Source organism: Dermochelys coriacea, chromosome 6 (genome assembly GCF_009764565.3).
Source record: "Dermochelys coriacea isolate rDerCor1 chromosome 6, rDerCor1.pri.v4, whole genome shotgun sequence".
Lineage (NCBI taxonomy): Eukaryota > Metazoa > Chordata > Testudines > Dermochelyidae > Dermochelys > Dermochelys coriacea.
This window is the reverse complement of record NC_050073.1, coordinates 97,819,711-97,847,706: the sequence shown is the minus strand read 5'-3', so window position 1 is coordinate 97,847,706 and position 27,996 is coordinate 97,819,711. Positions and strand designations below refer to the sequence as shown.

The following is a 27,996-nucleotide window of genomic DNA, read 5'->3' as shown; positions in this document are numbered from 1 at the left end:
GTCCTTTTCTTGACCACCTTCATCCTACCGTTCGGCCTGATTGCAGGTCATCTTGGACTGCTGGATGCTGGACATAGTATCTTAGGGCTATACTCTGCAATTTTCGGCTGCCCTTCCCTGCCACCCCCACTCTTTCCCATCCCTCTTCAGGGACCTTTCTCACCAGCAACTCCTCGTTCACGAGGTCAAGAACCTCCTGTGCCTGAGTGCAGTGGAGGAGGTCTCTCGGGACATGAAAGGAAAAGGGTTCTATTCCCGCTACTTCCTAATTCCAAAGCCAAAAGGGGGCTTCAGACCCATCCTGGACCTGCGTCGACTCAACAAGTCTCAAAAAGTTGATGTTTTGCCTGGTCTCCCTGGCCTCCATCATCCCCTCCCTGGATCCAGGAGACTGGTACACTGTCCTCGACTTAAAGGATGCTTATTTCCACAATCCCAGGTCACAGATGCTTCCTCTGTTTCCTAGTGGGTGGGTGCCATTGTCAATTCTCAGTGCTGCCCTTTGGCCTCTCATCGGCCCCCAGAGTGATCACAAAATGTATGGTGCCAGTGGGTGCTTACCTGAGACACTGAGGGGTCCAGGTCTTCCTGTATCTCAACAAAAGGCTCATCAAGGACAGGTCTTGGGAGCAAGGTCAGAGGAGCCTCAATCTGGTCCGTTCCACTTGCTGCAACCTGGGTCTGTTAATAAACGAGAAAAAATCCACCTTAACATCTGTCCAGCGAATAGAGTTCATTGGGGCTGTTCTTGACTCCACGCAAGCCGGAGCCTTCCTTCCAGAAGTGTTTTTTCAGGCCATGTTGGACCTGATCTCCCATGTGAAGAATCACCCGCGCACCATGGCTCACACTTGCCTGTGTCTGTTGGGTCACATGTTTGTGAGTATGTACATGGTCAGCCATGCTCGGCTCCATCTCTGGCCCCTACAAGCGTGACTGGCGTCTGTCTACATTCCCAACGGGCACAACCTGGACTGGGTAGTCAGGGTGCCGGACCACATCGGGTTGTCCCTGGATTGGTGTTGGAAGGAGTCCCATTCGCGACCCCGTCCTCGTCGCTGATCCTGGTCTCTGATGCTTCAGACCTGGGCTGGGTAGCCCACCTGGGTGAGTTGAGCACCCAGGGCTGCTGGTTGTGAGATCATCTGGCCCTCCACATCAACGTCAGGGAATTCAGAGCAGTTCTCTTGGCCTCCCAAGTGTTCTTGCCCTACCTGAAGGGCAAAGTGATGCAGGTCCTGATTGTCCACACCGCCATGATATATTACATCAATAGGCAGCGCGGTGCCAGTCTTCGGCTCTTTGTCAAGAAGCTCTCAGGTTTTTTGGAATTTTTGTGTATGGCATGCCATTCATCTGATAGCTACGCACCTGCCTGGAACCAGATCTGCCTGGAACCTACTGATGGATCACCTCAGCAGGACTTCCTCCTTTCGCCACGAGTGGTTGCTGTATCCGGAAGTGGTAAGCATAATCTTCCAGAGGTGGGGGGACTCCCCGGGTGGATCTGCTCATGTTCAGGCAGAACAGAAAATTCCACGTGTTCTGTTGGATCCGGGGGATTGACAAGGGCTCCCTATCAGATGCCTTTCTGCTCCCATGGTCAGGGGCTCTGATGTATGCCTTTCCACTAGTGCCATTTGATTCATAGAGTCCTCGTGAAGATCAAACAGGACAGAGCGAAGGTTATCCTATTAGCTCCCGCATGGCCTCGACAGCACTGGTTCAGCACGCTGCTGGATCTTTTGGTAGCTGCCTCACTGCAGCTACCTCTGTGGCAAGACCTGCTGTCCCAGAACCATGGTAGTCTTCTGTACCCAAACCTGGTGGTGGTGCACTTGACAGCATGGCTGAATGCAGAAGAAATGGAATGCTCTCCCTGGATTCAACAGGTCTTGTTGGGTAGCAGAAAACTCTCCACCAGAGTGACTTATGTGGCCAAATGGAAAAGGTTCATGTGCTGGGCCTTGGAACAATGTATCCAGGCCTTGCTGAAGGCGATCCTGGATTATCTTCTGCACCTCAAACTCCAAGGTTTGTCCCCGTCATCGATCAGGGTCTACCTGGCCACTATTTTGGCCTTTCATCCTCTGTTCCAAGGCAGGTCGGTCTTCGCTCATAGCATGTCGGCCCAGTTTTTGAAAGGTTTGGAGGGTCTCTACCTTCATGTCCGGGATCCTGTCCCTCCCTGGGACTTGAATCTTGTGCCATCACAGCTCATGGGGCTTCCCTGAAAGGTTTTGTTCCTGGTTGCGATAACATCTGCCCTCAGGGTGTCTGAGATCATGGCGCTTACTTCAGAACCACCCTATATGGTATTCTACAAGGATAAGGTCCAGCTGCGGCTGCACCTAGCATTCCTGCCCAAGGTAGTTTCCCAGTTTCTTACCAGCCAGGACATATACTTACCTGTCTTCTTCCCGAAGCCTCATAAATTGGAATAGGAATGTAGGTTGCACACCCTGGACGTCAGGAGGGTATTGGCCTTCTACATCAAGAGGACAAAGCCTTTTCACAAGTCAGTGCAGCTGTTTGTTGTGGTGACAGACAGGATGAAAGGTCTCCCAGTGTCTGCTCAGAGTATTTCATCCTGGACCATGGTCTGCATCCGCTACTGCTATGAGCTGGTGAAAGTGCCTCTGCCGGCATTGGTGACAGCACACTCGACTAGAGTGCAAGCGTGTCATCAGCGGCATTCCTGGAAGAGGTGCCAATCCAAGATATCTATAGCGCTGCTACCTGGTCTTCTGTCCACATGTTCAAGTCTCATTATGCACCGATCCTGCAAGCTTGAGACAACGCTGGCTTTGGCAGAGCAGTGCTGCACGCCGCATGACTATGAACTCCAAACACACCTCCATGGACATAGCTTGTGAGTCACTTAGAATGAATTGACATGAGTAAGCACTCTAAGAACTAAAAACGGTTACCTACCTTTCGTAACTGTTCTTTGAGATTTGTTGCTTATGTCCATTCCATTGTTCGCCCTACTTACCCCTCTGTCGGAGTTGCTGGCAAGAAGGAACTGAGAGGGTGAGGGCCAGCAGTGCCTAATATATCGACGCATGAGTGGTGCATTCAACTGGGCGCCACAGCCAACCCTACGGATACTGCGAAGGCAGAAATCTCCAACGACCATGCACATGGGCAATGTGCACACCCAGAATGGAATGGACGTGAGGAACACATCTTGAACAACAGTTAGGAAAGATAGGTAACCTTTTTTTGTGTTCCAAGCAACAAACAGAAGAACAGATAAGTACAGAGAAACAAGCAATTATACCATAGGAAAAAACTATAGCAAAATTAACACATGAAAAAGGCATTAAGTGATTAGAAGAAAATAATTGTTTTCTATCGTGTGGCTTTATTAAGGGGAACAGCTGAAATAATCTTAAACAAATAACATTCCCCAAAATTAGGCTTATGTTTAACAATATTAAAAACAGAAATTAATCAGAAGGAAGCCAGAGTATACATTTTCTAACAAAATATAGTTTAATAATTTGGCATTATACTGGTTAATTTAGGTCTCATGGAAGCATTGAACAAGACTTTTTTTAAAATTTATTTCAGAAGCTTCCTTTTTCTAGTGTAGTACGTTTTTGATTTCCTTTTTTCAGAGCAGCAGCCGTGTTAGTCTGTATTCGCAAAAAGAAAAGGAGTACTTGTGGAGCACCTTAGAGACTAACACCTTAGAGACTAATGCTCAAATAAATTTGTTAGTCTCTAAGGTGCCACAAGTACTCCTTTTCTTTTTTTGATTTCCTTGTATAGTACGTCTTGAACTCCAAATCTGAATCTACAAATGTAAACCTGATTTGTGAAATATCTACTTATTTGAACACACTTCTTTGAAGGACCTATCATGATCTCTCGAAAAAATGCTAGAACCTTGAAGGATAAGGGGTGAACAGTGTTTCTTGGCCTAATCGCTGTGCCTTGATAATTCTGAAAGCACATGTATTACCTTATGTTGATCACAAAGGTAAATGGCTATTAACAAAGAATGGTACACTGACCTGTGAAAACATCTCAGATTGAACACAACCAAAACAAATACTTTGCATGTAATATAAAATTAAAATAACCCCTTCCACTTCCTGGGAGCAAATTGTTTTTACACACTGTATATTATGGAAAGATTTTTTTTTTTAAATAGAGGTCAAAAATAGCTTCATGAATATGGGAGCCACAGGATGGGATATAACATCAAGTTTAGCCAAATTACAAAGAGCCTTATAAAAATGTATCCTTGTATTTTACCTACACATTTTATCATGTTGTTTAGAGCATTAGTAATGCACCTGGTAGAAATCATATTAATCTTATATTGGAGAATGCACCATAGCAGCTAATTGGTTACACGCTATTTTAAGTCTAGATGACATTTTTGTTTTAAATACCAAAGTTTGTTTCATGTGCTTATGTTAAATCTGCCCCACAAATTCATCATAATGTTGTTATTGACTAGGACAGAGGTGGGCAAACTACGGCCCATGGGCCGCATCCAGCCCACTGGACCCTTCTTCCCGGCCCCTGACTCCTGACCCGGGAGGCTAGCCCCCAGCCCCTCTTGCTGTTCCCCCTCCCCCGCAGCCTAGCATGCCACGCCGCCAGTGCAAAGCTGTGGACGGCCAGGCAGCACAGTTGCAGAGCTGCGGCCTGACCCGGTGTTCTGGGCGGTGTGGCTGTAGCGCCGCCAGCCACCGGTGCTCCAGGCTGTGTGGTAAGGGAGCGGGGGGGGGGTGGGTGGGTTGGATAGAGGTTAGGGGGCTGGGCGGTCAGAGCGCGGGGAGCAGGGGTGTTGGATGGGGTAGGGGTCCCGGGGGGCGAGTCAGGAATGAGATGGGGGGATTGGATGGGATGGCAGGGGGCAGTCAGGGGTGGGAGGTTCGGGGGTGGACAGGGAGCAGGGGGTGGTGGATAGGGTAGGAGTCCTGGAGAGGCCGTCAGGGGACGTGGGGGTTGGATGGGGCAGGGGTCCCCAGGGAGCCATCAGGGGGTGAGAAGCGGGGGGGTTGGATAGGATGCAGGGGTAGGGCCGCACCTGGCTGTTTGGGGAGACACAGCCTCCCCTAACTGTCCCTCCATACAATTTTGGAAACCCCATGTGGCCCTCAGGCCAAAAAGTTTACCCGCCCCTGGCCTAGGAAGTAGTGAATAGTCTCAAGGGTTCTGTGTTAATTCTCTCTATGATGGAAGGTGATTTGTCTATGCAGTTCTGAATTGTTTGGATGATAGCTGTGGGTCATCAGCTGTTAGTTATATATATCCCTTATTCATTGTAGTCATTTGATATCCATATGTGTGTCTTTTTTAGAATGAGAGAGCATATTCCTTTTGCGGAACTATAGAATACATGGCTCCAGATATTGTCAGAGGAGGAGACACAGGACATGACAAGGTGTGTTTCATCCCAGCTTTCTTGTCTCTGTCTGTTTACATTTCTGATTAAAACGAATCCTACTCTATAGTTTTTTTTTATGTGATTATTTGCCTGCCCTCCAAAAGTCCCTCACTCCATTTCACAACTCAAGCTTTCCCAACTAAGGTCCGGAAAGAAGTGAGAATCACACATGTTGAAAGTCTCTGGGTGAAGATAAAAGGAGGAAAAAGTGGGGAGGCGCTAGGATGTCTACTGCAGGCCACCAAATGAGGAGGAGGTAGAGAGACGTTTCTAGAACAAATAACAGAAGTAGCCAAAACACGAACCAGGGTAATAATGGGGGACTTTAACTGCCTAGATACTTGTTGGAAAAATAATTCAGGAAAACACAGACTGTCAACAAGTTCTTGGAATGTACCGGGGACAATTTTTTATTTCAGAAGGTAGAGGAGGTAACCAGAGGAGCAGATATTTTAGATTTGATTCTGATTAACAGGGAGGAAGTGGTTGGGAATCTGAAAGCAAAAGGCAACTTCAGTGAAGATCACAAAATGATAGAATTTATAATTCAGGAATTCTAAGGAATGAGAGCAGCAGAATAAGGACAATGGACTTCGCAAACGCAGACTTGACAAACTTAAAGAATGGTTATATAAAGTAACTTTGGAAAGAAAGTCTAAGCCAAATGTAAGTCCAGGAGAGCTGGCAGTTTCTCTGAGACAATATTAAAAGCAAAACAGCAAACTATATCCTGAGGCAGAAGAAAAATGGGAAGAATCATAAGAGGTCAATATGGTTGTTTCAGGAGTTCTTTAATAATGTGAAAATCAAAAAGGAATTGTACAAAATGGAAATAAGGGCAAAATTGCTAAGGATGAATGTGGAAAAAATAGCACAAACAAGCAGGAACACAATCAGAAAGACTAAGGCACAAAATGAGGTACACCCAACGAAAGACAAAAGGCAGTAAGAAGAGGTTCTATAAATACATTGGGGCAAGAGAAAGACGAAGAAAAGTGTAGGTCCATTACTTACTAGGGAAGGAAAGCTAATAGCAGATGACACAAAGAAGACACAAGTGTTTAATTCCTATTTTGCTTCAATCTTCACTAAAAAGATTAATTCACTAGCTGCTTAACCCAATATTAACAACAAGGAGGAAGGAACACGGGACAGAATAGGGAATTAACAAAGTAAAGAATACTGAGGTAAATTAAATGTTGTATTCAAGTTGACAGGGCCTGATAAAATTCATCCTAGAGTACTTAAGGAGCTAGCCAAAGCAAACATTTTCAAAGAACTCAGAGGATGGGGGCAATCCTGAAGGATTAGAGAAGGGGGAACATGGTACCTATCTTTAAAAAGGGGAGCAAAGAGGACCTGGAAAATTATAGACCAATCAGCCTAACTTACATACCTGGAAAGATACTGGAACAAATGATTAAATAAACAATTTCTAAGCACCTAACAGATAATACTATGATAAATAATAGGCAACATGGATTTTGCAAGATGAAATCATGCCAAACCAATTAATTTTCTCTCGACAGGATAACTGGCCTAGTGGATAGCAGGGAAGCAATAGACTTCAATAAGGTTTTTGACACAGTCCTACATGTCATAAGCAAACTAGGGAAATGTAGTCTAGATTAAATTACTGTAAGGTGGGTGCAGGACTGATTGAAAAACTGTACTCAGAGTAGTTCTCAGTGGTGATTCTTAGAGTGATAGTCCTTGTGTGTATTTCACAGGTGGGTTTGCATTTGATCCATGTGCCCAAGTCCAGAAATTCTTCAAAGGAGTGTCTATTAACCTGCACATTTGTGATAGATTTCCTCATGCTTCAGACTGAGAGTGTAAAAGGCAGGGTAGGTCAACGCCTCTCTAGTTACTTCTTACCACCACATGGCTTGAGTCAAAATAGTGTCGTCCTTCACTCTGTGTATAAACTATAACACAAAATATTTGTAAATAGTTTTTCAATATTTGTTTAAGAAATTTGTTACAGAATAGTATAGAATCATTTTCCAACCCACCCTCTGGTCCAGGACTATGCCCAGAGTCCCCAGTTTCATGAATTGTCTTCTGCCCTCACTACTTCATCAGTGACAAGCATCAATGGTGCTTCTGCTGTATGGGTGAAGCCCATATCTCTGCACAGGGCAGTATCTGTAGATCCTTTTCCACCTAGAACTTGAGAGGCCCAGGAGCTCCAACTTAGCCTTCTCTATCAGGAACTTTGTATTAGGTCCTGCTCTGATCTGGTCCTGGGAGACCCTCCTGTATATTGGCCCCCCACCAACCAGCAGTGCCCCTCCAAAATATGCCTTAGAGTGGAGTTGTTAACCCTGAAGCCAAAGGACTCTTTCTCTAGGCCTCCCCCTGAGAGTAGAGAGCACTGTCAGGGTGCAAGGACAGAGGACTGTCCATAAGAAATGCATTCCGTTCCTGAGCCGGTCCAGTTCGGGTGAGACAGTGTGTTTGGAACCAGCTCCGCTAAGACCCCTACGTCGGAGGGCAAGGCATGCAAAAAAAAAAAAAAAAAAAAGGATTGGTCAGTTCCGACTGTGACTGTGGTACCAAAATGGAAGGACAGATGCTCACCAGTTCCATATACATGTGTGGGTCTGGACTCATTGTTGGTATCACCTTGTTCATCTAAAGACTGTTCGGCTGCAACAGATGAGCCAGGTCCTTCAGGCATATCTGCTGGAACTCCCTGGGCTGTACAGAATTATGTAACACCAGAGGATATTTTCCTCCCCTACCCACAGTCTCCGCTCCTTTCTGGCCCTGATCTTGTGAGGGATGTCCTCGTTCTGGAGGAAGAATCTTTACTAATGTCTCAGAATTCAGCAGTTCCATCTTCAACTGTCAGGCAGGAGCGTTCCAGTACTGATGGCATTGCCGCTACCAACAGAACAGTCCTCAGAATTGGAGGAGGAGATAGCTGCATCAGTATTTCCACAGAAGGGCAGGAGACCCAACAGATAGTTGAGAGGCTATACTTAGCATCCCTCCCGGTATGATATCATCCCCCCTTCGCCCCCAGGACCACTAATACCAATTTCTCTGGGATCCATTGCAACTGATGGATCCCTCCTTCTGGCCTTATTGGGGACCACAGGATTCCTATGATAGGTGTCTGGACCCCTCTCATGACTTTTACCACTTCTCCCCTTCTTGCCAACTGGTTCCATTGGTGCATGAGGAGGAGGAGGAGCCAGAACTGGTTCTGCCGATTTGATAAGAGCTTTGTGATAGAATACTGAGCAACAGTTGAGCCAGCACTCTGGTCACTGCAGCTTCAGTTAAACACTGCAGAAGAGACCTTGTTAAGAGCTGTGTCTAATTGGTGGGTGGAGAAGAGCTGGAAGGCTAATTCAGCTATTAGGTAGAGGATACAAAAAGGCATAGGATGGAAGTGGAGGAGAGGAGCAGACAGGAGCTGAGGGCTCCCTACAACTGTAGGAGTTAAGACTGTATAGTGTACAAGGGTGGTGGGAACCAACATTGTAAATAAACTTCACTGGCTGTTTTAACAGCATAAAGGTCTCTGTGCTGTTTTTGGCCTTGAGCAGAGGCCCTGCTACAGGCTGCTGCTTCATCATCTCTGGACAATGCTGTCACTTAGTTGTTGCCTTCTCCACCAGACGACAGTCGGTACCAGGAGCTATTACATAGGGTTGCAAACGATCTAGAGATCACAGTAGATTAGTTCAGGTTCCTCAACACTGGTGCCTGGACATTTTTCAACCAAGGGACTGAGTAAGATGGCCTTTCCAATTAACATGACTATACTAGAGCTAGCCAGAGTGGTATGGCATATACCAGCATCTTGTGTACCTAAACCAAAAAGGGCTGAGAAATGTGATTTTGTTTCTGCCAGAGAAACTGACTTTTTGTTTTCTCGTCCTGCCCCCAACTCGTTGATGGTACAGGTGGCCCTGGAAAGAGTTGAGTCGCACTTCCAGAAATCCATCCTGGCAGTCAGAGACTGGACTTTCTGGGAAGGAAGGTGTTCTCCACAGATCTGCAATTTCATATGGCTAACTACCAAGCGTTGTTAGTGAAATACGATTTTAACAGCTACGTCAGGCTTCCAGACTTTAAAGATAAACTTTCCACAGAGGACAGAACCCAGTTCCAGTCCCTTCGAAGTGAAGTTAGTAGCAAAGGTGGCCCTCCAGGCTGCAGTAGATGCTGCTGACACAATGTCCAGGACTTTGGCCATGGGACTTGTCATGCTGAAGGACTTGTGACTACAGTTTTCAGGGTTTCCTAGGAAGGTCAAAAACATCATGCAGGACCTTCCCTTCAGTGAGTCCAGCCTTTTTAATGAACAGACTTATGAGTCCCTGCACTCACTAAAGGACTTGAGATCTACTCTGAGGTCCCTGGGGATTTACACTTCAGTCCCCAGGAGGAAACACTATAGACAGCCCTTTAGACCAAAACCACCAGCTCCGCATGCTCTCTATTACCAGTGTCTCTCTGAGCCTCTACACAAATGCCAGAGGACTCAGAAGTTCAATTTCTCACCTTCCTCTCCTGCCCCAGCCTCCACTCTCAACTGCAGGCCAAGGGCCACTTTTGACATACAGGTCAAGACCCGCATGCCACACAGATGTCACCCACTTCTCCTATCGCCTTTGGCGGTTATCTCATTCTGTTTACCTACAGCTGGAACAAGATCACCACGGACAGTTGGGTCCTGGAGATTATCCATCAGGGCTGTTCCATTGAGTTTCTCTCCTTCCCTCATCACAAACCTCCTTCCCAATCCCCCTTCAGGGACCACTCAATTCTGCTTTGTTAACATGCCCGGGAGTTGTGAACTCCCAGGATGTACGTAGCTTTATTGTGATGTGGTTTCTGATACACCAGTTCCAAAGTCTGACTGCTTCATCAAGAGAATATTGCGGGGGCAATAGAGTGCATCCCACCTCAGTACCAAGGGAGGTTTTTTTTTTCTCTCCATATTTTCTAACCCCCCAAAAAGATGGAGAATGGAGACCCATCCTGGACTTTTGGCAACATTATCAATATCTTTATCCAAAAGCTGAAATTTAGGATGATTACGCTGGCATCTATAATTCCCTCCTTTCAGAAAGGGATGTAGTTTGTGGCTCTTGACGTAGGTGATACATATTTCCACGTGAACATTACCCATCCCACAAGAAGTTCTTGCGTTTCATGGTATGACAGGAACATTGCCAGTTTTGAGTACTCCCCTTTGGACTCACTACAGCACCCAGGGTATTCATGAAAGTTTTCTCTGTGGTACCAGCCCACATTGGGCGCTAGGGTTATACTGTGTTCCCATACCTTTTATAGGAGCACAGTTGGACTCGGTCTCTGTGAGAGCATTTCTCCCCAAAGGCAGATTTCCTGTGATGAGCAACCTGATTTCCTGCATCACCTGTAAACTGCGAACTACAGTACACCCATCTCTTCTGCTGTTGGGTCACGTGCCCAACATGACTCTGTCCACCAGACTCCACCTGTGCTGTCTGCAAGCCTGGTTCCACTCAACTTACTGGCCAAACAGGGACCATATTGACTCCGCAGTGACTGTTCCCATCAGAGTTCTCGACTCCTTGCTTGATGGTCAAACTCAAAGTCACAGTGGAGACTTCTTTCAGCTCTCCCATACTAAGAGCCACCATTTTTGACAGATGCCTCTCTTTTAGGGTGGGGTCCTCATGTGGACTACCACACTGCTCAGGGTACCTGGACCCCACAAGAGGCAAGGTTGCATATAAAATTATTGGAACTGAGGGTGGTTCACCTTACGTGCTAGCATAGGCACCGACTCTGTGGGTCCTCCAGGGCTGGAGCAACCCATGGGGAAAAATTGGTGGGTGGTCTGCACCCACCGGCAGCCAAGCTCCCAACATCACCACCTCCCCTAAGCATGCCGTGTTTCCACTTCTCCACCTACTTCCCAGCGCTTGCTGCCACAAAACAGCTGTTTCGCAGCGTAACAAGCTCCGGAAGGGAGGTGGGAGGAGTGGGAATGCGGCGCACTCAGGGGAAGAGGCAGGGCCAGGGCGGGGATTTGGGGAAGGGGTTGGAATAGGGGCAGTGAGGGGACAGGGACTTTGGGGAAGGGGTTGGAATGGGGGTGGGGCAGCGGCAGAGTCGGGACGGAACGAGGGGCAGAGGGGGTCTCAAGCACACACCGGTGCCAGCACAAGTCGGCGCCTATGCGTACAAGGCCTTCTTTCCTCTCATAAGCTCACTCCATGTACAGATAATGTTGGACAATAGCCTCATAGTGGTGTATATAAACAAAGAGGGAGGAGCGAGATCTCATCCCCTCTGCCTGGAAGCAGTCAGACTTTAGAACTGGTGTATCAGAAGCCACATCACGGTTCAAGCTGTGTACATCCTGGGAGTTCACAACTCCCTGGCAGGCAAACTAAGCAGAAGTTTCTCTGCAGACCAAGAATGGGAGAGCCACAGCAGTCCTAACCAAGATATTTACACAGTTATGGGACGAACAGAAAACTTCCCATGTATTATTCTGGTGGGCCATATGTCACAATTCCAAGGGTGACGCTTTCCTGGACAGACTGCCTCAGATGCGCCTTTCCTCCTTTACACCTGTTACCACAAGTTGGAGGGAAGATCCATCGTGACAGAGCCACCATCCTCCTCCTAGAACCCTACTGACCCAGTTTTTGGTTCATGGAACTTCCACTGATGTCCATGCTTCCACCTCTCAGGATCCGCCTATTTCCAGACCTCCTAACCCAGGATTGGGGCTGGGAAATCAAGTACCCAAACCCAGGCTCACAACATCTCATAGCTATTTTGTGTGTGATCCTTATTAGAATGTGCATATCAAGTTACTACCCAGAATGTGTCAATGATGTGAAGACAAATTTTTGGAGTGCTAAGTTAAAATTTATATTGAAGCTTCAATTTTAGGAAAACACTTACCAGTTTTTGCAAGCCATTATTCTAGCTTATTTTATAGAAATGAAATGTGCTCTAAAATTTTGTTACTATTAACTGTGTTTGAAAATCAAGTCACACTGTTGAAGCATCTCTTTTTCTGTTTTGAAGAAAGCCCCCTCTACATGGAAAGAAGTTTGCGTATATCAAGAGACATGAACCATCAAGACGGTCAGTTTCTACCTTTCCCCATTATGACCACTGAACTCTCCATGAATATCAGGACGCCTAATCTCTTCAATTTAACTTGGAAGGATGCTGGAAATCGAATCACAGCCGTAACACCATCTTTCCCATTCCTGGCCCCTATGACCTCTCCCGCTTTCCTCTTGTAGGATTTTATACAACGGCTGCTGTCGATCAACTACCCTCACCAAATAGTCCTGTAGGTATACTTTGGCCTCTCACAGTGTTGGCTGATTTTCCAGTATCTGTCCCTTTGTTGCATGGACCTGCCTCTGATGCTTATCAGGTCCCTTCTGGGAGCGGCAACTCTGGCACCACCCTGGTAGGGGATAACTTCTCTCAGCAAAATAAAAAGCCTGTACTGTTGACATCTCCATTTTCACTTTCTCATAGGGCTCCTTTCTCGGCTATGGCCCTTTACCTTCCCCTTTGTCAAGATTTGACTGCCTTACAAATTCTCTCTAACCCCTCATCTCCGGGTACTCGTCATGCACAGTCTATCACTGATGCCTTATATCGGAGGTACCATCATGCCCACAGTTATCCAACATGCTGTCACAGTGTTTTCTACTCATTTCTTGGTGATGCTCCCGTCTGGAAATTCTAGGGATAGCTCTGCCTTGTTCAGTGCCCCTCTTTCTTCTCTTCCCTCTGAATCTCAGTACAGCTGCTTCGTGACTCAGCCCTCTGGCCAGGTCACACCATGGTAAGTTCCTCTGCAGCAGCAGCATCAGGTAGTCCTTATGCCCACTGCCCTATGTCACTCCCACAATGACTGAGGCAGCCTTCCCATTCACTGCCCTAGCAATACCATTCTGCCGTGGATGGCAGGGGCACCTAGAACCGCCCCCAACTCTGGCTGTTTCAGTGTGGGGCATACAACCCATCACAATAACTTGCGAGGAAAGATTGAAAAAACTGGGTTTGTTTAATTTGGAGAAGAAAAGACTGAATGGGGACATAATAGTCTTTATGTAAAAGGTTTTTAGAAAGAGGAAGGTGATAAATTGTTCTACATAGTCACTAAGGACAGGACAAGAAGTAATGAGTTTACATTATAGCAAGGGAGATTTAGGGTAGACATTAGGAAAAACTTACTAACTGTAAGGGTAGTTAAGCACTGGAACAAATTACTTAGGGAGGTTGTGAAATCTTCATCATTGGAGGTTATTAAGAACAGGTGAGACAGACCTGTTGGGATGGTCTAGATAATATTTAGTCCTGCTTCAGTGTAGGGGATTGGAGTAGATGACGTATTGGTCCCTGCAAATCCTACCTTTTTATGATTTTAAAATTTAGTATTTTCTCATAAATCCAAATAGGGAAAAGCACGTACGGGGGTGTGTGTGTGTGTGTGTGTGTGTGTGTGTGTGTATATATAATATACAGTTAAACATTTTCTATGCCTACTCAATTTAATTACTCTAATATCTTAATTCTGTAATTTTATCATATCCTGCCTTTGCGTTGTTAACAAAAGAGAACTACGTTGCAGTTTAGCTATTTCCTAGGATTTTGTTTTATTTTTATGATATGCTTTCTGAAGTACCATATATATAATTTTTATTTTATAGGCAGTTGATTGGTGGAGTCTTGGTGTTCTTATGTATGAGTTATTAACTGGAGCATCACCTTTTACAGTTGATGGAGAAAAAAATTCCCAAGCTGAGATTTCTAGGTAAGTTATGAAACAATAAAGTGTGTGTGTGTTTTCTCATATAAAATTATTACAGTGCCACACTGTAAATTATTTTGGTGACTTTTATCCTGATTTCGAAAAAAAATACAACTTACGTTTCAGTTCAATTAAATTACGGATGTTAGATTAAACGCCTATCAAACCCTTATAAGCATATATTCAGCATTTCTCACTGAGCCATCTGAAAGCAGGCTGGTAGACCAACAGCAAGAATCTGCCTACTATTTATAATATTTAATTGTAATAGCACCCGTAGCATGGTAGATGGTTTCCAAGCACAGGTGAAGATATATTCACTGCACCCAAATGCATACAGCCTTGCTCCAAACAGAAAAAGGCAATGGATGGTGTGTGGCAAGGGTGTAAACTCCACCTGTACAACCTCCACTCTACATTTGAAACTCTACATTTGAAATACCATGGTAGAGATCTTTGAGCTAATTCAGAAGTCCTCATGTGCATAGATATTGAAGCTTTTGAGAACAATCAGTTGTAGCATTTTTAGTGTTGCTGCAGAGAGGAGCTCCATCAGCACAAACAGAAACTTTGTGTTGCAGAAAGATCATCTTTACACACATGCTAGCTTCATATTAAAGCTTTCAAAACACTCATACAAAATGAGGTGTAGTTGTAGAATGGAAGACTATCTACTTTTGAAACAATGTGCAAACAGAAAAGCTGCCTGTCATATCTTCTGTCATCTAATGATGAACTGTATACTTGGCAGAAGGACAGCTTTGCCCTTGAAGATCATCCACCCAGATCATATATGCAGAATTGGGAGTCTCATTCTTAGTTTACATCATGGGTATTAGTTACTTTATTAACTAACAAACACCACAAATCAAAGAACATGCTCTCTTTCTGCTGACATTATGCACTTCTGAGAGGAGACACTGAAACCAATGTGAACTAAACTGAACATCTCCATTCAGATTGTTTAATATACAGTCTTCTCCTGTCTTATAAACCCTTACTCAAGAGATTTAAGAGGCCAGTCACTCTGAACTGAACCTTTGAGCACCAGCATGTGTCTGTATTTTTACATCGGGGTGGCACCTGGGTATCTAAATAAGGATCTCGGAGGCAATTTGAAGAAAACATGCCCATTCCCAGATAAGATACCCAAAATGCATCCATACCCAAATGGATATTTATCATAGAATCATAGAATATTGGGGTTGGAAGAGACTTCAGGAGATCATCTAGTCCAATCCCCTGCTCAAAGCAGAACCAACACCAATTAAACCATCCCTGCAAAGACTTTGTCATGTCGGACCTTAAAAACCTCTAAGGATGGAAATTCCACCACCTCCCTAGGTAATCCATTCCAGTGCTTCACCACCATCCCAGTGAAATAGTGTTTCCTAATATCCAAGCTAGACCTCCCCCCCCGCAGCTTGACAAAACAAGAAGCAATGGTCTCATCTGTGAGAACAGCTTAGCTCCATCCTCTTTGGAACCCGCCTTCCCGTAGTTGAAGGCTCTATCAAATCCCCCCTCCCTCTTCTGCAGACTAAATAACCCAGTTCCCTCAGCCTCTCCTCGTAAGTCATGTGCCCCAACCCCCTAATCATTTTCGTTGCCCCTGCTGGACTCTCTCCAATTTGTCCACATCCCTTCTGTAGTGGGGGGACCAAAACTGGACATACTACTCCAGGTGTGGCCTCACCAGTGCCGAATAGAGGGGAATAATCACTTCCCTCCATCTGCTGGCAATTCTTCTACTAATACAGCCCAATATGTCGTTGGCCTTCTTGACAAGGAGGGCACACTGCTGACTCATATGCAGCTTCTCGTCCGCCGTAATCCCCAGGTTCTTTTCTGCAGAACTGCTGCTTAGCAAGTCAGTCCCCAGCCTGTAGTGGTGCATAGGATTCTTCCTTCCTAAGTGCAGGACTCTGTACTTGTCCTTGTTGAACCTCATCAGATTTCTTTTGGCCCAATCCTCCAATTTGTATAGGTCACTCTGTACCCTATCCCTACCCTCCAGCATATCTACCTCTCCCCGCAGCTTAGTATCATCTGCGAACTTGCTTAGGGTGCAATTAATCCCATCATTCAGATGATTTAATGAAGATGTTGAACAAAACTGGCCCCAGGACTGACCCCTGAGGCACTCCGCTTGATACCGGCTGCCAACTAGACATCGAGCCATTGATCACTGCCCATTGAGCCCAACGATCTAGCCAGCTTTATGTCCACCTTACAGTCCATTCATCCAATCCATACTTTTTTTTAACTTTCTGGCAAGAATACTGTAGGAGACCATATCAAAAGCTTTGCTAAAGTCAAGATATCACATCCACCGCTTTCCCCCTATCCACAGAGCCAGTTATCTCATCATAGAAGGTAATCAGGTTGGTCAGGCAAGACTTGTCCTTGCTGAATCTATGTTAATTGTTCCTGATCATGTTCCTCTTCTCCAAGATATACCTACTCCATGATTTGCCGGGGACTGAAGTGAGGCTGACTGGTCTGTAGTTCCCTGGGTTCTCTTTTTTTTTCCCCTTCTTTAAAATATGGGCACTATATTTGTCTTTTTCCAAATTCCGAGACCTCCCCCAGTCACCACAAATTTTCAAAGATAATGGCCAATGGCTCTGCAATCACATCAGCCAATTCCCTCAGCACCCATGGATGCATGAGATTTGGACCCATGGACTTGTGCACGTCCAGCTTTTCTAAATAGACCTTAACCTATTTCCCATTTCTAATTTGTTTCTTGACTTTGTGGGTCTTGCATCCCAGAAGTTAAAAGATCTCATTTAACCTTGCTCAAAGAAAGAGAGTATCTGGTTCCCATTGATCTTGCTCCCAATGGACAATGACAGCTACAATCCCATTTAGCACAGTCCTAAACACCCCAACTCAGTAAGATAGAGATTCTACAGAATGCACTTTTGTGCATCCATATACTCACACCATCTCTTGTAGGTTTCAGAACAATCTGAAATATTACCCATCATCTTCCTCATCACCATCACTTTCCCCATCATCACCAGTGGCCATCATTCTGGCACCTCCCCATCTCCTTTTCCTTCCACCCTTAGGCTGAGATGCAACTTTTAGTGACACTATGTTTGATGCATATTCAGTAGGGGTATTTCCCCTTTTCCTTATTTGTATATCCTTACCTTACTAATTTTATAGGTTATTAATTCTATAAGTTAGTATATCAGTGATCTCAACTTATTATCATATACATCAATTCGTTACTATGGCCTTTTTGTGGTTAAGTATCTGCGAATGTAGCTCATGTACCTGTTATATATGATAATTCATTGCCATGATACTTTTGTGGTTGGATCATGTACCTGTGGTCAGAACTTTCCTTTAAACACTTTGTCAGCACCCCAATACAGTAACTCCTCACTTAACGTTGTCCCAGTTAACGTCGTTTCATTGCCGATCTATTAGAGAACATGCTAATTTAAAGTTGCACAGTGCTCCCTTATGACATTGTTTGGCAGCCGCCTGCTTAGTCCACTGTTTGAAGGAAGAGCAGCCTGTTGGAGCTAGCTGGTGGGGGCTTGGAACCAGGCTGGGTGGGCAGCTCCCCTAAGTTCCCTGTGCAGCAGCTGCCCAGCAGTCTATCAAGTGCCAGGCAGTTCAGGTGTCCCTCCCCCCCCCCACTGCTGTGTGCTGCTCCTGCCCTCTGCCTTGGAGTTGTTCCCAGGAGCCTCCTGCTTTCTTTGCAGGGGGTTGGGGGGAAGAGGGGTGCTGATGTCAGGGTGTCCCACTGTTCCTACTCCCCACTCCTGTACCCCATCTCCACAGAGCTGGGGGGGGGGAGGAGACACCCAGGGTTCAGGATGTAGGGAGCTTGCTGGCAGCAGCAGCTGTCTCAACTTGCTGATATACTTTAAAAGGCAGTGTCCTTATAGTGGGGTCAGCATACTTAAAGGGGCAGTGCACATCTCACTCATTCATTCACACACTCTCTCTCTCTCAACAATGATGTGTTAATCCTTGAGGGCTCAGCCAAGTTTTAGTTCATCATTTAGCAGCAAGGCATTCCCTGGGAAATATCCCATCCTCTGACTCCACCACCTCAACCAAGCTTCACAATTATCCTTGCTGTATACAGTATTAAATTGTTTATTTAAAACTTGTACTGTGTATATTTAATGTCTTTTGTCTGGCAAAAAAAAATTTCCCTGGAACCTAACCACCCCATTTACATTAATTCTTATGGGGAAATTGGATTCGCTTACCGTTGTTTTGCTTAAAGAAGCATTTTTCAGGAACATAACTACAACATTAAGTCAGGAGTTACTGTACTTGGGGTTTCCGTTGGGCCGTGAATCTGCACAAAGTTTCTGTTCCAAGTACATAGGCTTCAAGCCTTATGCTAACTTGCTGAAGATAATGTCTTACAGGATATAGGCCTGTACGTTTCTTACATTAGTGCTGAATATAATGCAAAGTAGAATACAATAAAAGCAAGCTAGTTCAGACTGGGCTACAGACTTGATTAAGGTGTTGGGCTAGATGATGGCAGGCAACATTGTGACTCACTTTCTACAGCTAAAACCATGAACAGGAGACTTAGAATCTAGGCTGGCTCTTATGAACTTCTCCTGTCATGAAAAGAATAACAGTTTTGAGAATAGCCTGGGCTAGAATATGAAAAACATTGTTCCAAAGTCTTTGCTTCTTTCAGACAGACCCAAAAACTCAGGACCACTTCAACTAATTGCTTTAAGGACGGACTGTCCTTTGGCAAGTCCTCAGGCAGATTTTTTTCAGATTCTTATTTTCCAGTTGCCCCAAGATCAACTTCAGAAATAATAAATCCCACAGACCTGTTAACCAACCCATGCAGGCTATGCAGGCCTCCAAGAACTGCTTCTGAGCCAGTTCCTCTTCTCTCTATCTATACTGACTAAAAGTTGAACTGCATGTAACTTTCAGTCAACTGCCAACAGTGAATAGATTAAATAGTTATCACTGGCATAGACATGAGTTGGCAGAAGCATAATTCTTTTTTGAGTGATGATCCCAATGTGGATTCCAAACACAGGTGCTCCTGCACACCATGTGCCAGAGCCGAAACTACAAAGTAGTGTCCCTTGACCCGTGCATGCATCATGCGTTGGCCGTGTGGCATGTCTGAGGTTTTAAGAGGCTGCTTAGGTTGACACTGCTTCAGTTCCCTCTTACCACTGCATGGCCAGAGTTGGAACCCCTGTTCCTCGGTGCTCTTAGCCCTGGTCAGCACTGGAGGGGAATTGATCTAAGTTACGCAACTGCAGCTACTCGAATAACATAGCTGAAGTCAACGTACTTAGACATACTCACCGCGGTGTCTTCACTACGGTGAGTCAACTGTTGCCACTCCCCCGTTGACTCTGCTTGCGCCTCTCGTGGCAGTGGAGGACGGCAGAGTGCTTGGGGGTCAATTTATGACGTCTAGACTAGACGCAATAAATGGACCCCGGCTGGATCGATCGCTGCCCACCGATCTGGCAGGTAGTGTAGACATACCCTTAGTCTACTAAGAGTACTGCGTTTGCCTTTTACTGTACATAATTTTTCTCTAGTCAGGAAGTTGTCCATTTGTTCATAGTAGTTAGATTCTCTCTTGGACTTTATTCCTCTATTGGGGACTTCTCCTTCCTGGCACCGGGACTATGTCCAGTCAAGCCGGCTTCAAGAACTGTTCCTCGTGCCCTTGCTCCTTTTCGGTGAGCGACGAACACACTCATTGCCTTTAATGCCTGAGTGATGCCCACATAGTTTTCCACTGCTCCATCTGCCGCTTGTTTCCAATGTGGACATGAGCAGGTCTTTAAATATCTTTAAATATTCAGGGTAAATAGGCCAAATCCCCTGAGATGGGATATTAGATGGATGGGATCTGAGTTACTATAGAAAATTCTTTCCTGGGTATCTGGCTGGTGAATCTTGCCCATATGCTCAGGGTTTAGCTGATTGCCATATTTGGGGTCGGGAAGGAATTTTCCTCCAGGGCAGATTGGAGAGGCCCTGGAGGTTTTTCGCCTTCCTCTGTAGCATGGGGCATGGTTGACTTGAGGGAGGCTTCTCTGCTCCTTGAAGTCTTTGAACCATGATTTAAGGACTTCAATAGCTCAGACATGGGTGAGGTTTTTCATAGGAGTGGGTGGGTGAGATTCTGTGGCCTGCACTGTGCAGGAGGTCAGACTAGATGATCAGAATGGTCCCTTCTGACCTTAGTATCTATGAATCTAGGTTGAGAACTTTGCCTACGTAATTTTCTAATGGAGGAGGCAATGCGCCCGCGTGCACAACAGGCTCCAGCTCCGACACAACCATCACCAGTAGTGAGCCCCTCACTAGATCCCTCACATGCATCACCGGCAGCACCACCATACCCACCGAAGCCCCACTGCATGCACAAGAAGTATGGGTACAAGGGTGGTTCTCTGATGGGGACTGTCTCAAACTGCAGTTATTACCTCCCCAAGCCATGATAGGTCGGGTGAGAAGTTGCACATCAAGACGGAAGCTCCACCTCAGAAGAGAGTGCGCATGGAGCACAGCTCCAAACCCTATTGCTCACTGCCAGCTCCATCTTCCATTCTGGCACCAGGAACCCCTATTTCACTCCCAGTGCTGTCAGCTCCACCAGGCCCTCTTGCTTGGTTGCACCCAGTCCCACACACTCCAGGCCATTTATTACCCTTGACACCGTTGGCAAAACTCATGTTGCTGTTTGTGGGCACTCCGCCATGCTCCGAACCTCTGCCCGGCCGCAGACTCCCTTTTCTGGCCAGTGAACTTCTTGTCCTCCACTATTCTCCACCGGCTCTGGTGGTGGATGAGCCACTTCTGCTAATCGACAGTCCTCCCGCACCATGTCTGGCACCATTGGTCCCACCAGCTCTGACAGCTCCATCTCTCTTGTACCCTTTGGAGTCCAACTGGTCTTCTGACCTGGACAGCCCTTTCCCTGGACTGTTCCTGCAGCCCGGACCCTTGACATTGGTCTTACCCTCTGGACTACGGTCCTGCATCTGACCCATGGTTCCGTTACCTGTGGGCACTGCCGATGCATGGCAATCCCTAATCCTGACTTCACTGGCGCTTGTGGGACCCCTACCACCATCACGATATGCATATATTTGAAAATGTAGAAAAACATCCAGAAATATTTAATAAATTTCAATTGGTATTCTGTTGTTTAATAATGCGATTAAAACTGCAATTTTTTTAATTGCAATGAACTTTTTTGAGTTAATTGCATGCGTTAACTGCAATTAATTGACAGCACTGCTTAAAAGAGAGACTCTCCAAACTGCAAGCCTTTCTGCCTCCACTTGATCCAGCAATGACCTCATGTAGATCCAGAATCTCAGACAAGACTACTCAATTTATGGAGGTAGTCTACATTGTAGGTAGTTTTCATTGTCCCCTGAGAGCACAGCAGAGGCTCCTCTCTTGCCACCCACAATCACAACACTGGGTGACTAAGTGGGAATACAGTAGGGAATCCAGAGAAGACTCCATCACAAGAACACAGCAAAAGGGCCGAGATTCTCAAATAATCTTAATCTTTTATTTGCCCATATGTTCTCTACCCCCGTATGCCTACCAACCCAGGCCCTACGGGTCTCCTTGGAGCATGATCTCTAATTCTAGAAAGGTAGCCTTCCACTATGTCCAGACCTAGATCCCTCTGCCTAGGGAAGCAAATCAAACTAACTCCAGCCCCTCAGCTTCCTCAGCGTCTGCTACTGGAGGGCAAAGAATTGGACATTGGGGATGATAACCACTCCCCATACTCGGAACATTCAAGTTTGTCCAAGATTTAATAAAAAAAAGAATTGCAGAGAATATTGATACACTAGCTGAACTTCAGGAAAAATAACAGATTCCTGGATATCCATCATAGAGAGGGAATAGTAATGCCAATAGACAAAGGTGGTCTTGAATCTGCAAAGATGATTTATTCTGAACAATTTCAAGGTTGAACAAATTGGAGGTACCAAATTCCAGCCCAGGGGTTAGAATATTTTCATCAGCACCCAACCCCAACTTCCTGGAAGCTTTCTATTGTACAACTAAAGAACCTTGTAAAAAGGGTCCTAAGAAGCTGGATCTCTTCGGTCTATTTTTCGTTGAACCTGCAAATTAGTGGCTATTTAGTCTTACTTTGTAAATGTTTTTCTTTTCTGGGATAGATTCTCAAACCTATTTGAGAAGCTGCCTAATGAACATCAGGATGAACTAAAGACCCTGATGTCAGAAGGCCAACTTAGAGCAAGAATTTTGCTATAGTCGGCTCTCAAATCCTTTTGATATGCCAGCAAGGATTATATTGCCTTTCTTTGTGGCTCCAGGCATCCAGGATCCCTGTGGAAAACTCTAGATAACCGTGGAGGACCTTCTCTTTGAAGAGTCCAATTTTTTTTTAGCAGTAGCACAGGAGAAGATCTCCACAGCCTCAAATACATGAACAACTCTATGGTTTCTATGAGTCTGTCCCCACCTCACTGAAGAAACAGCAGTACCGGTAGCTTTACTAGCTGTAGGCACTAACCTCAGCCCCAGTACTACTTTCAAAAATGACCATCTCAGGCTCTGAGGAAGATGTAACCATTTCACAAACATTGAATTTCTGCTTTCTCTTAGTCCACCCTGCAATCTCTGACAAACCAGTTTTCAGACAAGTGTCAAGACACTGATCAGCCCACCTATGAAAAAGAAATCCTTTTTCTTTACATTTCCCCCCATCCCACCCCCTATTTGGAAATGGTCTTTTTTTCCCCCTAAAGGCTTGGGATGGGATAACCTTGGACTGGTGACTATAAGCAAAGGGTACCTCATCTAGTTTGATTGTTCCAACTCCCTTTCCCTGTACTCTTTTTTAAATATACCCATTTAAATGTACCCTGTCATAAATATAAAGGGAAGGGTAAACACCTTTAAAATCCCTCCTGGCCAGAGGAAAAACCCTTTCACCTGTAAAGGGTTAAGAAGCTAGGATAACCTCGCTGGCACCTGACCAAAATGACCAATGAGGAGACAAGATACTTTCAAAAGCTGGAGGGGGGGGAGAAACAAAGGCTTTCTCTGCCTGTGTGATGCTTTTGCTGTGGAAAGAACAGGAATGGAGTCTTAGAATTTAGTAAGTAATCTAGCTAGATATGTGTTAGATTCTGTTTTCTTTAAATGGCTGAGAAAAAATAAGCTGTGCTGAATAGAATGGATATTCCTGTTTTTGTGTCTTTTTGTAACAAAGTTTTGCCTAGAGGGATTCTTTACGTTTTGAATCTAATTACCCAGTAAGGTATTTACCATCCTGATTTTACAGAGGTGATTCTTTTACTTTTTCTTCTATTAAAAATTCTTCTTTTAAGAACCTGATTGCTTTTTCATTATTCTTAATTCCAAGCGTTTGGGTCTGTGTTCACCTATGCATATTGGTGAGGACTTTTATCAAACCTTCCCCAGGAAAGGGGGTGTAGGGTTTGCGGAGGATTTTGGGGGGAAAGACATTTCCAAGAGGGCTCTTTCCTGGTTATATATCTGTTAGACGCTTGGTGGTGGCAGCAATAAAGTCCAAGGGAAAAGGAAAATAGTTTGTACTTTAGGAAAGTTTTAACCTAAGCTGGTAAAAATAAGCTTAGGAGGTTTTCATGCAGGTCCCCACATCTGCACCCTAGAGTTCAGAGTGGGGAAGGAACCTTGACAGACCCCTTCGCAAGAGACTTTTGAAACAGGGAGTGAACTCCCTGCTGTGACTCAGAGCAATGGAAGAAGTACTCCAGGAGTTCAGAGGAAGAGGCTTTTATTATCATTATTTCCTAGTTCCAAAGAAGAAACGTGATTGCGGACTCATCCTCAACTTTTGATGTCTCAAGGTATTTATTCATTGTTTCAAATTCCATGGGGTCACTTAGCTTTTCTGCAATGACTTCCCTGAATCCTATGGACTGGTTCGCATCTCTCAACCTTCAAGGTGCTTACTTTCACATCTCCATCCACCCGGCCCACAGAGGGTTCCTAAGGTATGTAGTAGAAGAGTTTGACTACCAATATAGAGTTGTGCCTTTCAGCCTCTCAGTGATTTCTTGATCTTTACCAGAATCTTAGCAGTAGTGGCTGCACATCTCTACACACGAGTAATTCATGTTTATCATCCCCTGGAAAATTGGCTTATTCAGGGAAAATCCTGACAGCAGGTAAGCAACTTCATTCATTTCTCCATCTATGCTCCTTCCTTGGGCTTAAAGTCAACAAGGAAAAATCCACACAGACTTCCACTATGAGCATAGACTTCATCAGGGCAGTGTTGTATTCCAGGGCAGTGAGCATACTTACCTCAGCAACGATACATCAGGGCATACTTACCTCAGCAACAATTTCAGATAATATTGGACCTCATCAGACAGTTCTGGATACATCCCAGAACAACGGTGAAGACATCCATGAAATGTACGGGCCTCTGCAAGAATGATTGAGATCAGTATATGTACCCAACAGACATGGCATGGATCTCTTGTTCATGATCCTTTGAGAAGTCCTGTCTTCAGTAAAGGGTGGAAAGTATGTAGAACCACTGCAGGTGTGCAATGGATTTCACTTTTCGGAGTCTCACCCCACCAGACCTAGACAACTGATACCTCCAACGAAGGTTGCAGACCCCATCTTAGCTTTTCAGATTTAAGGGGTATAGTTTGCATAGGAGATCATGCTGTATAAATATTAAGCGCTCAGGGCCATTAGATTATCATGCAAATCTTTTCTGACCATCCTTCAAGGCCTCGCCGTGCAAGTGTTGATAGACATCACTGCTGCCCTGCATTATACCAATAGACATGGGTGGACAAGATCTTCTCCACTCTGTCAACAGGCAACACATCTTTAGAATTTGTGCATGCTCCATCACATTACCCCAGTAATTATCTGTTGTGACGGGGCAAGGCCAGATGGCTATAGAAAAGTATTGGGAGATGGATATATTAGCTCCAGGCTAAACAAATCCCTGGTACCAGGTTAAGTGAAATGGGAGCTGCTCTAGGTCAATTAAGACACCTGGGGCCAATTAAGAACTTTCCAGAAGGCAGGGAGAAGGCTAGGTTGATTGGGACACCTGAAGCCAATCAGGGGCTGGCTGAAACTAGTTAAAAGCCTCCCAGTCAGTCAGGTGGGTGTGCATGTGAGGAGCTGTAGGAAGAAGTTGCGCTGTTGGAGAGGCTGAGTAGTACACACCATATCAGGTACAAGGAAGGAGGCCCTGAGGTAAGGGTGAAGTGGAGCTAGAGGAAGTGAGGGCTTCTGTGGGGGAAGTAGCCCAGGGAATTGTACATGTCATGTTTCTAAAAGGTCAGCTACCATAGCTGATACTATTAGGGTCCCTGGGCTGGAGCCCGTAGTAGAGGGTGGGCCCAGGCTCCTCTCCCCTCCCCCCACCTTTGCCCCCTGATTAATCACTGAGACTGGGAGACAACAGAGACTGTGCAAGGAAGGATAACTTCTCCTCACCTCCCTCGCTGGCTAATGATGAAAATGGCTCAGTAGACTGTGACTTGTCTCTAGAGAAAGAAGGGTTACTTGGAGGATCACAGTGAGCCTCTGAGGCTAGTGAAATCTGCCAGGAGACGTGGGACCCACGGAGGCAAGGACAGAGCTTTGTCACACTATCAATCATTTTTTGAGAGAATCATGAATGGTCTCTCAGCAACTGAGTACTCCATGACATCTTCCTCAGGTGGGGACTCTAAAATGTGGACCTGTTTGGTACACATCTCAACAAATTTATGATATTTTGTTCCAGAGGGGACTAGTGTCCCAATTCTCTAACAGATGCATTTCTCCATCCATAGACACCAAAATTGTTCTGTACCTTCCCATCAATTCCCCTGATATCCAGGGTTCTGAGAAAACTGAACAGACACAGGTCATGTGATCATGATAGCCTTAACATGGGACAGACCATTTTGGTTCACTGATCACCCCATCTCCTGATCACCCTGCCACTTCTCCCCAAATTAGTCTCCCAGAACCAGGGCTGAATTTGGCACCTGGTCCCAATGTATTTTTTTTCAATTAAAAAGGGAGTTATTTTGGGGAAGTAATATGGCTTGTGTTACGGGAAGTTAAAGTAGATGATCACAGTGAAATCTATAAAATCTTTGCACTTGACAGCCTTAGGTGTTGGTTGGTTGACTTCCTTACAGAGAAGATGCTCATCTGAAGACTAGAACGTCTTATTGCAAAGTAGAAAACTCTCCATGAAAATGATTTACAAAGCTGAATGGAAGGGGTCTGTGTGGCTCAGTATCAGTTCTCTCTGTTACAAACCACGATCCCAGCTATCCAGAAGTATTTTCTTACCCTGAAGCAATCTTGACTCTATCAGCTCTCGTAGGGTAAGTTTTAACCACAGTCTCTGTTTCAGGATTACACTGTATTTTCGCTTCCTATGGTGCCAAGATTTTTGAAGTACCTCACTTATGCCTTTCCATCTGTGGGGAAGCCTCCTCCTTTCTGGAACCTGAGCTTAATTTCCACTGGATTAATGGGATGCACCTTTGAACCTGGGGTGACTTGCTCTCTCTCCTCTCTTTCAATGCAAATTGCCTTTCTTGTGGCTATTACTTCAGCTTGGTGATTGAAAGAATTCCAGGCTCTTATGGCAGATCCACCGTAAATGGTATTTCATAAATACAAGGTCACCCTTAGGCCTCAAGCCAGATTCCTTCCTAATTTAGTCTTGATTTCCATCTGTCTTCCCACATACCATTTTTTCCCAAATCCTTTCTACTCCTGGTGAAGCAAAACTTCACAAACCTAATGTGGTAAGGGTATTGTCCTTTTATTAGATAGAATTAAGTCATTCTTAGCCACTTCTAGGCTGTTTGTGCCTTTTGCAGAAAGGTTAGAGAGCAATCTCTTTCCACCAAAGGTTATCTAAATTGGTTTTGGACTGTATTAAGATTTGCTATCAGATAGCTAAGAAGGATCCTCCAATTCAAATGAGAGCCCATTCCACTAGAGCTCTGGCAGCTTCCGCCACTTGCTTTGGTAATATAAAAATATCTGAAATATTTTTTGCTCCTGGAGCTCTGTTCATATATTTAGCTCCATTTACTCCTTGGTCCAGGCTTCTAGATCAGATGCCAACTTTGGTAGGGCTGTCCCACAATAACTCTTTATGTAGGACTCCTCTTCCCACTTTCAGGCTTGAGCCAACTACTTGTTAGTCACCTACCATTATTCGAAGAACGACAGCAACTTTACAGTAAGTAATAGTTTTTCATTGCCCTTTGGCATATATTTTCTCTGTGTATGTGTGTTTTTATTTCAATTTATGCTAGATCCATCTTTCGTACACAGTCGCTAACTATGTGGCAGAAGCTTAATCTCCAGGGTTCAAAACCTGCCCCTTATTTGAAGCTTCAGTGCCAATTAATGGGCACTTTCAGTGACTGTTCTGCTTAGGAGAACGACACATTCCCAAGCAATGCTTCGTATGTTACTCCTTCTTGAAGGGAACTCAGAAGACTATAGAAACCTCCTTGAAGTTGTTCTTTCTCAAGATCTTAAGACAAGCTTCTTCAGACAAAGAGAGGAAGGACAGAGATAGACCACAGTTTTCCCCGGCCGACCCGAAAGAAGCAGGTCTGTGCGTTCCTAGGCCTGGTAGGCTACTACCGACTGTTTATTCTTCACTTCGCCACTAGGGCAAGTCCCCTAACGGACCTGGTGAAGGCCTGAGGTCCAGACATAGTAAAGTGGACCGACGCAGCAGAGGGGGCATTTACAG

At 45.2% G+C, this 27,996-nt stretch overlaps 1 protein-coding gene across 7 annotated transcripts in view; it reads left to right on the top strand.

Moving 5' to 3' along the window:
• RPS6KA5 (ribosomal protein S6 kinase A5) overlaps positions 1 to 27,996 on the top strand; it is a 196,228-nt gene that overhangs the window by 82,984 nt on the left and 85,248 nt on the right. For all 7 annotated transcript variants that reach the window (XM_043517828.1, XM_038405647.2, XM_038405646.2 and 4 more), the window contains 2 exons: positions 5,324 to 5,407; positions 14,113 to 14,216. In XM_043517828.1, coding sequence (XP_043373763.1) covers positions 5,324 to 5,407; positions 14,113 to 14,216 — 188 coding nt within the window. The remainder of the gene's footprint in view (positions 1 to 5,323; positions 5,408 to 14,112; positions 14,217 to 27,996) is intronic.